The 12,539-nt window shown below is 49.5% G+C and overlaps 1 protein-coding gene across 1 annotated transcript; it reads left to right on the top strand.

Moving 5' to 3' along the window:
* The first annotated feature begins 6,970 nt into the window (after positions 1 to 6,970).
* On the top strand, positions 6,971 to 12,539 carry CPLANE2 (ciliogenesis and planar polarity effector 2). The gene is made up of 5 exons (XM_038746848.1): positions 6,971 to 7,082; positions 10,694 to 10,846; positions 11,156 to 11,280; positions 11,519 to 11,655; positions 12,196 to 12,539. Exons 1-5 carry the CDS (start codon positions 6,971 to 6,973, stop codon positions 12,443 to 12,445), a joined length of 777 nt encoding a protein of 258 aa, XP_038602776.1. The 3' UTR covers positions 12,446 to 12,539.

The raw sequence follows: 12,539 nt of genomic DNA, 5'->3' as shown, positions 1-12,539 counted from the left end.
CCCACTCCTTACAAGAGGGAGCCTTAGAAGGTTAGTGGCCTGTATACCCTCAGCAAATACTTGTTAAGCACTTACTACGTGCCAGGCACTGTACTAAGCACTGGGTAGATGCAAGCTAATCAGGTTGCACACAGTCCATGGTCCACGTAGGGCTTATAGTCTTCATCCCCATTTTCCAGATGAGGTAACTGAGGCACAGAGAAGTGAAGTGACTTGCTCAAGGTCACACAGCAGACAAGTGGCGGAGTCAGGATTAGAACCTAGGTCTTTTTTTTTTAAATGGCATTTATTAAGCGCTTACTATGTGCAAAGCACTGTTCTAAGCGCTGGGGAGGTCACAAGGTGATCAGGTTGTCCCACGGGGGGCTCACAGTCTTCATCCCCATTTTACAGATGAGGTACTGAGGCACAGAGAAGTGAAGTGACTTGCCCAAAGTCACACAGCTGACAATTGGCGGAGCCGGGGTTTGAACCCATGGCCTCTGACTCCAAAGCCCGGAATCTTTCCACTGAGCCATGGTGTCTTCTGACTGTCTGGGTGTCTAAGCTCTTTCCATTAGGCCACACTGCTTCTCCTTCCTCTCTGGGAGCCTGAGACCCACTGCCGTCTCTCCTGGATAAGACTGGAAGCCTTAGTGACCGCTATGTGCCACAGGAGGGTAGACAGAGATTCCTTCCTCCATTCATTCATTCGTATTTATTGAGCGCTTACGGTGTGCAAAGCACTGTACTCCGAGCTTGGGAGAGTTCCCAACCCTGAGAAGGTATTTCTGCTCTCCCCACCTACCTCTTTAACTCCAGCTACACAGAATGCTGGGCTGGAGGACAGCCAAAGCTAGAAATTGCCTGGGACGCTGAAAGAAAAGGGAATCCTAAAGACCCCAGAGCCAGGAGCCACTCTGGAGGTGATGGAGACACCGAAATCCCTTCTGTTTCGCAGAAATATCCTGAAATCAGACCAGGCTTAGTGCCTGAGAGATACAAGCATACCCGATCAGTCAATTGTATTTATTGGGCGCTTACTATGTGCAGCGCACTGTAATAAGCGCTTAGGAGAGGACAATATAACAGACACAGCCCCTGCCCACAATAAACTTGCAGTCAAGAGGGGGAGATAGACAATATAAACGAATAAAATTACAGATATGATCAAAAGTGCTTTAGAGCTGGTAGGGAGATGACTAAAGGGAGGAAGTTAGGGTGACGTAGAAGGGAGTGGAAGAAAAGGAAAAGAGGGCTTAGTGAAGGAAGGTCTCTTGGAGGAGATGTGCCTTCATTAAGGCTTTGAAGGGAATGAGAGAGTAATTGTCTTTCGGATGTGAGGCATTCCAGGCCAGAGGCAGGATGTGGGTGAGAGGTCAGAGGTGAGATACACGAGATTGAGGTACAGTGAGAAGGTTGGCTTCAAAGCTGTCCATCCCCTCGCGCCCTCCTACCTCACCTCCCTTCTCTCCTTCTCCAGCCCAGCCCGCACCCTCCACTCCTCTGCCGCTAACCTCCTCACCGTGCCTCGTTCTTGCCTGTCCCGCCGTCGACCCCCGGCCCACATCCTTCCTCTGGCCTGGAATGGCCTCCCTCCTCACATCCTCCAAACTAGCTCTCTTCCCCTCTTCAAAGCCCTACTGAAAGCTCACCTCCTCCAGGAGGCCTTCCCAGATTGAGCCCCTCCTCTTTTTTTTTTTGATGGCATTTATTAAGCGCTTACTATGTTCAAAGCACTGTTCTAAGAGCTGGGGAAGTTACAAGGTGATCAGGTTGTCCCACAGGGTGCTTACAGTCTTAATCCCTATTTTCCAGATGAGGGAACTGAGGCCCAGAGAAGTGAAGTGACTTGCCCGAAGTCACACAGCTGACAAGTGGCGGAGCTGGGATTTGAACCCATGACCTCTGACTCCAAAGCCCGGCCTCTTTCCACTGAGCCACGCTGCTTCTCTTCTTCTGTTCCTCCTCCCCTCCCCATCGCCCTTACTCCCTCCCACTGCTCTACCCCCTGTATATATGTATATTACAGCACCTGTATATATGTATATATGTTTGTACATATTTATTACTCTATTTATTTATTTATTTTACCTGTACATATCTATTCTATTTATTTTATTTTGTTAGTATGTTTGGTTTTGTTCTCTGTCTCCCCCTTTTAGACTGTAAGCCCACTGTTGGGTAGGGAGTGTCTATGTTGCCAACTTGTACTTCCCAAGCGCTTAGTACAGTGCTCTGCACACAGTAAGCACTCAATAAATACAATTGATTGATTGATTGATTGATTACCCCCTCTCCCTGCTCCACAACTTGTGTATTATATATGTACATATTGTTCTATTTATTTTATTAATGATGTGTATATCTATAATTCTATTTATTTATTTTGGTGCCATGGATCATTGTCTACATGTTCTGTTTTGTTGTCTGTCTCTCATTCATTCATTCATTCAATCGCATTTATTGAGCGCTTACTGTGTGCAGAGCGCTGTACTAAGTGCTTGGGAAGTACAAGTCGGCAACATATAGGGACAGTCCCTCCCCCTTCTACACTGTGAGCCCATCGTTGGGTAGGGATTTTCTCTGTTGCCGAATTGTAATTTCCAAGCGCTAAGTACAGTGCTCTGCACACAGTAAGTGCTCAATAAATATGATTGAATGAATGAATGTTCTGCACATAGTAGGCACTCAATAAATGCGATTGAATGAATGAATGAATTAGAGGAGCAAATTGCGCAGGTTGGGTCATAGTAGGAGAGTGATGAGGTAGGAGGGGGCAAGTGATGGACTGCTTTAAAGCCAATGGTGAGGAGTTTCTGTTTGACGCAGAGTTGGACGGGCAACCACTGGGGTTTCTTGAGGAGTGGGGAACGTGGCCTGAACATTTTTGTAGAAAAATGATCCGGGCAGTAGAGTGAAGTATGGACTGGAGTTGGGAGAGACGGGAGACAGGGAGGTCAGCAAGAAGGCTCATACGGGAATTAAGGTGGGATAGGATAAGTGCTTGGAATAACGTGGTAACCGACCCTATTCCCCCATCTACCTGGCCCCTTCACATCTGCTGTCCTGGCTCTAACAGGAAGGAGAAGGAAGGTGTTTTATTCTACCTAGGGCTGGTAGCCCTCATGTATTTATTATTCTATTTATTTATTTTATTTGTACATATTTATTCTATTTATTTTATTTTGTTAATATGTTTTGTTTTGTTCTCTGTCTCCCCCTTCTATCAATCAATCGTATTTATTGAGCGCTTACTGTGTGCAGAGCACTGTACTAAGCGCTTGGGAAGTACAAGCTGGCAACACATAGAGACAGTCCCTACCCAACAGTGGGCTCACGGTCTAGAAGGGGGAGACCGAGAACAAAACCAAACATACTAACAAAATAAAATAAATAGAATAGATATGTACAAGTAAAATAAATAAATAAATAAATAAATAGAGTAATAAATATGTACAAACACATATACATATATACAGGTGCTGTGGGGAAGAGAAGGAGGTAAGATGGGGGGATGGAGAGGGGGACGAGGGGGAGAGGAAGGAAGGGGCTCAGTCTGGGAAGGCCTCCTGGAGGAGGTGAGCTCTCAGTAGGGCCTCGAAGTGAGGAAGAGAGCCCACTGTTGGGTAGGGACCATCTCTAGATGTTGCCAACTTGTACTTCCCAAGCGCTTAGTACAGTGCTCTGCACACAGTAAGCGCTCAATAAATACGATTGAATGAATGAATGAATGCTTCTCTATCACCCCAACCTCCCCATCCCGCTAACTTCTCTCTCCCTCTGCCCCACTACCTCTTCTACTTTTACCCCTTAACGATAATGATTGTAGTACTTAAGTGCTTACTATGTGCCACGCACTGTACTAAGCACTGAGGTGGATAAAAAACCAACAGGTCCCACATGGGGCTCAGTCAAAGTAGGAGGAAGAACAGATAATTGAACTTCATTTTGCAGAGAAAGAAGTGACTTGCTCAAGATCACGTAGGTAGGTGGCCTACAGGTTGGCGAAGCTACCAACCAGACATATTTTTCCTCGATCCAAGGCGGAAGATGGGAAATTCCGAATGGAATCTATGTGGTGAGTCTCAGGGACACCCAGGTGACCTTCTCTCACGCTTTTCCGCAGAAGGTAGGACTCCAGAAGGGCTGGAGGAAGGATATACGGATGGAAAGGAGCCCATCCTATCCCTACTGGGATCTTTCCCCTCTCCTTTAGATGAAGGGAATGAAGAAGCAGTGTGGCCTAATTGATAGAACCCGGGGCCTGGGAGCCAGAAGGACCTGGGTTCTAATCCCCGCTCCACCAGTGCATTCATTCATTCATTCATTCAATCGCATTTATTGAGCGCTTACTGTGTGCAGAGCACTGTACTAAGCACTTGGGAAGTACAATTTGGCAACATATAGAGATGGTCCCTGCCCAACAATGGTCCAACAGCAGTCTAGTCTGCTGGGGGAACTTGGGCAAGTCACTTAACATCCCTGAGAGAAGCAGCATGGCTTAGTGGAAGGAGCCCGGGCTTGGGTTTGTGAGAAGCAGGATGGCCAAATGGCCGTAGGTGGTGGTATCAGAAGACTTGAGTTATAATTTCACTAACTCCGCCTCTTTACTGCTGTGTGACCTTGGGAAAGTCATTTACCGTCTCTGTGCCTCAGTTTCCTATGCTGTAAAATGGTCATTAAACACCTGTTCTCCTCTGCTCTTAAACTGTGACCTTGTCTGTCCTGTTTCTCTTTTATCTACCCCAGCATTAAGCACAGTGCTCGGGACATAACATTTAACACATACTTCAGTTGTTAGTCATTCTTAATTTTATTGAGAGACAAGCTTGAATGCTGTTAACTGAACTTTTATCTCGACAAGTACTCTGTGCAGTGAGTGCAGTGCAGAGGTCATGGGTTCTAATCCTGGCTCTGCCACTTGTCAGGTGTGTGACTTTGGGCAAGTCACTTCACTTCTCTGGGCCTCAGCTCCCTCATCTGTAAAACGGGGATTAAGACTATGAACCCCACGTGGGACAACCTGATCACCTTGTATCCCCCAGCGCTTAAAACAGTGCTTTGCACATCGTAAGCACTTAACAAATGCCATTATTATTATTATTATCTCTGGGTTACTTCAGTAAAATGGGAATTAAGACTAAGCCCCATTTGGCTGTGTCCAATCCGACTTGTATCTACCCCCGACCCCCACTTAGTACAGTGCCTAGCACAAAGGAAGAGCATAACAAATACCATTAAAAAAAGAAAGGATAGACGGGATATGGGGAAAGACCTCTCTGCCCAGTCTCTGGCTATGACTGCCAGAGGAAAAACTGCCCTTTTCCAACTCCGTCTTCCTGGAGTTCTTGCGGCCAAGACCTAGTGGCAAGAGCCACTATATATATATGTATATATATACATATATCTGTATATATGTTTGTAAGTATTTATTACTCTATTTGTACATATTTATTCTATTTATTTTGTTAATATGTTTTGTTTTGTTCTCTGTCTCCCCCTTCTAGACTGTGCGCCCACTGTTGGGTAGGGACTGTCTCTATATGTTGCCAACTTGTACTTCCCAAGTGCTTAGTACAGTGCTCTGCACACAGTAAGCGCTCAATAAATAAGATTGAATGAATAGTAAGTGCTTAACAAATGCCATTATTATTATTATTATTATTATGAGAATATTATTATTATGAGAAGCAGCATGGCTCAGTGCTTTGCATGTAGTAAGTGCTTAAATGCCATTATTATTATTATTATTATGAGAATATTATTATTATTATTATGAGAAGCAGCATGGCTCAGTGCTTTGCACATAGTAAGTGCTTAACAAATGCTATTATTATCATTATTATTGTTATTATTATGAAAATATTATTATTATTATTATGAGAAGCAGCATGGCTCAGTGTCTTGCACATAGCACTTAACAAGTGCCATTATTATTATTATTATTATTATTATGAGAATATTATTATTATTATGAGAAGCAGCATGGCTCAGTTCTTTGCACATAGTAAGCGCTTAACAAATGCCATTATTATTTCATTCATTCATTCAATCGTATTTATTGAGCACTTACTGTGTGCAGAGCACTGTACTAAGCGCTTGGGAAGTCCAAGTTGGCAACATCTGGAGACAGTCCCTACCCAACAGCGGGCTCACAGTCTAGAAATTCAATCGCAATAACAATAATAATAATAATAATAATAATAATAATAATAAGCGCTTACTATGTGCAAAGCACTGAGCCATGCTGCTTCTCATAATAATAATGATATTCTCATAATAATAATAATAATAATAATAATGACATTTGTTAAGCATTTACTATGTGCAAAGCACTGAGCCATGCTGCTTCTCATAATAATAATAATAATATTTTCATAATAATAATAATGGCATTTGTTAAGCGCTTACTATGTGCAATGCACTGAGCCATGCTGCTTCTCATAATAATAATAATATTCTCATAATAATAATAATAATGACATTTGTTAAGCGCTTACTATGCGCAAAGCACTGAGCCATGCTACTTCTCATAATAATAATAATATTCTCATAATAATAATAATAATAATGGCATTTGTTAAGCGCTATGTGCAATGCACTGAGCCATGCTGCTTCTCATAATAATATATTTATTTTATTTTGTTAATGTGTTTTGTTTTGTTGCCTGTCACCCCCTTCTAGACTGTGAGTCCGCCGTTGGGTAGGGGCTGTCTCTAGCTGTTGCCAACTTGGACTTCCCAAGCGCTTAGTCCAGTGCTCTGCACACGGTAAGCGCTCAATAAAGACGATGGAATGAATGAATGAATTGAATGAAATGCCGTCACGATGAGGATGCTGGCGCGTCGCCATGGCAACCCCCGGGTTTCTCACGCCGTTGGCTGAAGCCGGGGGGGGGGGGGGGGGTCTGGTGCGGTGACGTCACCGGGGCGGGGCTTCTTAAAGGGGCCGCGTGGGCCGCGCCCCCCCCACCCCCCCCAACCGGGGCATGGCTCGCCCGCTGGCCCCGGGCTCGCTGGTCGTGCCCTCCTGGCACCGGACTGCCGAGGGCAAGGACCACGTGTCGGCCCTGCTGAGACGGGCCCGGCGGCGCCTCTTCGGTGAGAGGGCGGACCCGGTGGGCAGGGGGCCCGGGTGGGCAAGGCTCCGGGGAGGGCAGGGCCGTGGGATGGGCAGGGGGCCCGGGTGGGCAAGGCTCCGGAGATAGCAGGGCCCTCTGTTGGACAGGGCCGCGGAGTGGGCAGAGGTTCCAGTTGGGCAAGACTCCGGTGAGGGCAGGGGTCCCGGGTGGGCAAGGCTCCGGAGAGAGCAGGGCTCTCTGTTGGAAAGGGCCGCGGAGTGGGCAGAGGTTCCAGTTGGGCAAGGCTCCGGGGAGGGCAGGGGTCCCAGTTGGGCAAGGCTCTGGTGAGGGCAGGGCTTCGGGATGGGCAGGGGTCCCGGTTGGACAGGACGGCGGCGTGGGCAGGGGGCCTGGGTGGACAGGGCCTTGGGGTGGGCAGGGGGCCCGGGTGGGCAAGGCTCCGGAGAGGACAGGGCCGCGGGACGGGCAGAGCCCCCGGGTGGCCAGGGATCCCGGTTGGCAGGGCCGCAGGCTGAGCAGGCGGCCCGGGTGGGCAGGGGTGGGCAGGGACCCCGGGCTGGCAGGGCTCTAGGGCCAGAGCTGGCGGTTAGGCCAACGGGGCTAGGGGGCTGGGGGGACTGACCGTGAGCCCACTGTTGGGTAGGGACTGTCTCTATATGTTGCCAACTTGTACTTCCCAAGCGCGTAGTACAGTGCTCTGCACACAGTAAGCGCTCAATGAATACGATTGATTGATTGATAGACTGATCAGCACCTCTTCATCTGGGCCTCTCCGCGATGCCCCCACCACCCCCAACCCCTTTAACCTTGCCCTCCTCTTCCTCCTCCCATGCAGACCCGCCCCGTGCCCCCACAGGGCAGCCCTCGGCCCTGGCCTGCTCGGGGCCCAACCCCAGGCCCCCACTGAGACCTCTGCAGGGACACCTCAGGTGCCCCCCCATCGACAGGCTCTTCAAGGGTATTTACTGAACGCTCACCTTGGGCTGAACACACACTAAGCGCTTGGGAGAGTACAGCGGCATGAGAAGGCGCTCTCCTCTTGAGGCAGAAGAAGAAACCAAGGCCTTCAGGGCTTGCAACTGTAAAGGGTGTCCGGGTGCCCAGATTCTGAGCCCCCTAAGAATAGACTGTGTCTGGTCCGATTATACTGTATCTCAATGCTTAGCACACAGTACATGGCTTATGCACAATAAGTCCCTTTAGACTGTAAACTAGTTGTGGGCAGGGAATGCGTCTGTTTATTGTTGTATTGCACCCTCCCAAGTGCTTAGGACCGTGCTTCGCACACAGTGAGCGCTCAATAAGTACAAATGAATGAATGAAAGTGCATAACTCATACCACGATCCTTATTACTATTAGAGGTTTGAGTGAAATGCTGGCCCTCAGGATTGAGTATTCCTTATTTTGAAAAAGAGGACCTTATAAAATAGCAGCAGTAGATTAAATTACAAACTTCTCAAGGGGATGGACTGTGACCTTTACTTGGATGTTCCTCACCTCCAAGTTCAGTGCTCTGTCCACAGTAGATGCTCAGGAGTGACGTTAAATAGCCCTACAAGATATTTATTGAGTGCCTAATTGTCAAAGCAACATACTAGATAGTAAGCTCATTGTGGGCAGGGAACATGTCTACCAACTCTGTTAGACTGTACTCTAACAGAGAAGCAGCGTGGCTCGCTGGAAAGAGCCCGGGCTTGGGAGTCAGAGGTCATGGGTTCTAATACCGGCTCCGCCACTTGTCAGCTGTGTGACTTTGGGCAAGTCACTTAACTTTCTGAGCCTCAGTTACCTCACCTGTAAAATGGGGATTAAGGCTGTGAGCCCCATGTGGGCCAACCTGATCACCTTGTATCCCCTCCAGCACTTAGAACAGTGCTTCGCATGTAGTAAGTGCTTAACAAAGGCCATCATTGTTATTATTATTACTCTCCCAGGTGCTTAGTGCAGTGCTGTGCACACAGTAACTGCTTGGTAAATATGATTGATTGATTGATACTAGGGACTTGGAAGAGTACAGGAGAATTAGTAAGTGCTTAACAAAGTGCTTAACAAAGGCCATCAATGTTGTTGTTATTATTGCTCTCCCAAGTGCTTAGTACAGTGCTGTGCACACAGTAACTGCTTGGTAAATTGAATGATTGATACTAGGTTCTTGGAAGAGTACAGTAGAATTAGTAAGTGCTTACCAAAGTGCTCAACAAAAGCCATCGTTGTTGTTGTTGTTATTATTTCTCTCCCAAGTGCTTAGTACAGTGCTGTGCACACAGTAACTGCTTGGTAAATATGATTGATTGATACTAGGGACTTGGAAGAAGTAGAATTAGTAAGTGCTTAAAAAAGTGTTTAACAAAGGCCATCATTGATGTTATTATTATTATTACTCTCCCAAGTGCTTAGTACAGTGCTGTGCACACAGTAACTGCTTGATAAATACTATTGATTGATTGATACTAGGGACTTGGAAGAGTACAGTGGAATTAGTAGTCGTGATCCTTGACCTCAAGGGGCTCACAGACCAGCAGGGGCAAGTCAATAAGTGAGGACGATCTAAAAGCACCTACAGATGGATGCCTGCCTTCTAGGAGCTTCAAACAAACCGAGAGGCTTCAGGCCCTATGCTGAGGGCCTGTGGAGATACGCAGATTCTTGAGAAAGAGCGAGACGACAAGCCCGCAACCTTGGTGTCATCCTCGACTCCGCTCTCTCATTCACCCCTCACATCCAAGCCGTCACCAAAACCTGCCGGTCTCAGCTCCGCAACATTGCCAAGATCCGCCCTTTCCTCTCCATCCAAACTGCTACCCTGCTCATTCAAGCTCTCATCCTATCCCGTCTGGACTACTGCACCAGCCTTCTCTCTGATCTCCCATCCTCGTGTCTCTCTCCACTTCAATCCATACTTCATGCTGCTACCCGGATTATCTTTGTCCAGAAACGCTCTGGGCATATTACTCCCCTCCTCAAAAATCTCCAGTGGCTACCAATCAATCTGCGCATCAGGCAGAAACTCCTCACCCTGGGCTTCAAGGCTCTCCATCACCTTGCCCCCTCCTACCTCACCTCCCTTCTCTCCTTCTACTGCCCAGCCCGCAACCTCCGCTCCTCCACCGCTAATCTCCTCACTGTACCTCGTTCTCGCCTGTCCCGCCATCGACCCCCGGCCCACGTCCTCCCCCGGGCCTGGAATGCCCTCCCTCTGCCCATCCGCCAAGCTAGCTCTCTTCCTCCCTTCAAGGCCCTGCTGAGAGCTCACCTCCTCCAGGAGGCCTTCCCAGACTGAGCCCCTTCCTTCCTCTCCCCCTCGTCCCCCTCTCCATCCCCCCATCTTACCTCCTTCCCTTCCTGACAGCACCTGTATATATATATATATGGTTGTACATATTTATTACTCTATTTATTTATTTATTTATCTTACTTGTACATTTCTATCCTATTTATTTTATTTTGTTGGTATGTTTGGTTCTGTTCTCTGTCTCCCCCTTTTAGACTGTGAGCCCACTGTTGGGTAGGGACTGTCTCTATGTGTTGCCAGTTTGTACTTCCCAAGCGCTTAATACAGTGCTCTGCACATAGTAAGCGCTCAATAAATACGATTGATTGATTGAAAGGGGATCGTTTTGTCGTCACAGGGCTGATCGAGCGTCCCGTGCTGCCTCCGCAAGCAGCTGCAGACACCGCCAGCTACAAGATCTACGTGTCCGGAAAGAGCGGGGTGGGCAAGACGGCCCTGGTAGCCAAGCTGGCCGGGCTTGAAGTCCCCGTAGCCCACCATGAGACCCCGGGTGAGCAGAGGACCAGGCCGGGAAGGGCTCATTGCTGAATGGGGAAGAGGGAATTCACATACGTTCCCCTAGATTCCAGCCTGTACCATTTCCTCTCCTCCCTCCCCGATGGGGCAGTGGAAAGACTACCCGTCTCTCTGACCTGGAAAGGATGCCGAAGGAAGAGGTTTAGCATGGCCTGTCAGATCCTTTGTGTTCCTCCCCGTGGGGCTGAGACCCGAGAGACCCTGGGAAGCTCTCAGACTGGGCCGTGAACCGGGAAGGGAAGGGGTGAGCCATAAAACTGATCCCCATTTGATTTCCCTTCAGGGATCCAGATGACAGTAGTGTACTGGCCAGCGAAGCTGCAGGACAGTAACCGGGTTCTCATCTTCCGCTTTGAGTTCTGGGACTGCGGGGAGGCGGCCCTCAAGAAGTTTGATCACATCCTGCCTGTGAGTGGAAGACTCGGCCTCTGTCCTCCCCCATCGCATGATGGGGGTTTGTTTTCTGGTGCAGGCAGAAGTGGGACAGTGGAGAAGGGCGGCGGGAGTGGGGGGGACCCTCCTGGAAGGTGCTTTCTGTTTGCCTCCCCCTCAGTGTCCGGGTGAAGGGTCAGAGGAGGCACTTGGGGGCCTTAGGATCTTGGAATGGCCAAATTGACCTTGCTCCTTACCCCCACTTCTCTTCCAGGCCTGCAAAGAGAGAGCAGATGCTTTCTTCTTCCTCTTCTCCTTCACCGACCGCTCTTCGTTCGAGGATCTCCCCAACCAGATTGCCCGAGTGGCCGAGGACGCCCCCAGAGCCGTCAAGATGGTGATTGGCTCCAAGTATCCTTGGGCAGGCGGCTGCGGCGGCCCCTCGGTCCCCCACACTGGACTTCTGCCCCCATCGGGCTGACCTGCATCGTATGGGACACAGCTCAGCTCCACAGTGGCAGTGGGTGGTGGGTGGATCTCAGCGAGCCCTCGTGGGGGACCGGAGATGAGGGTGGAAGACTGAGAGGGAAAAGAGTGTGTTCCTGGCCTTACGGTACCAACTCTTTGCTGGGGAAAGTCGGCCGCTGGGGTTGGGATCCTGAGCTGTTGTTACCGTCCTCCACTGTTTCTTAGATTCAGGACCTGCAGGTATATCATCCATGTCCCTGCTGGGCTTGGGGTCGGGGAGGAGAGCGAAAGGAGGGGCACGCAGCAGGTAAGATCGGCCCAGGGCACAGTCCCGGCAAAAGAAAAATGTCTTGGGACGGACAAGCCGAGGGCTAGGAAATGACAGCAACCATGAGGGGCATTTCAGGAAGCCAGAGGTTGGGGGGCCAGGCCCGCCGGTTGGCCTTGTGGATACTTTGTGGACTCCTTGATGCTCCTCGTCAGATTTGACCAATACATGCACACGGACGTGCCCGAACGGGACCTGACAGCCTTCCGCCAGGCCTGGGGGCTGCCCCTGCTGCGGGTGAAGAGCGTCCCGGGGCGACGGCTAGCCGACGGACGCACCCTGGACGGCTGGGCCGGGGTGGCCGACGTGGCTCCCGTCCTCAACAGCCTGGCGGAGCATCTCTGGCACCAGGACCGGGTCTCCGCCGGGCTGGTCCCCGGCCCCCGGGAGGGTCACCCCGATTGAGAAAGGAGGGTGTACCCCCCTTTCTGACCTCAAATGGGCCAGTAGGGGGCGCTCCAGCCTCGCTGAGCAGGCTGGCAGAGGGAGGCCTAATAAT

Source organism: Tachyglossus aculeatus, chromosome 5 (genome assembly GCF_015852505.1).
Source record: "Tachyglossus aculeatus isolate mTacAcu1 chromosome 5, mTacAcu1.pri, whole genome shotgun sequence".
In the NCBI taxonomy this organism is placed as follows: Eukaryota; Metazoa; Chordata; class Mammalia; order Monotremata; family Tachyglossidae; genus Tachyglossus; species Tachyglossus aculeatus.
Note: the sequence above shows the minus strand (reverse complement) of the source record. Positions and strands in the feature narration are given on the sequence as shown.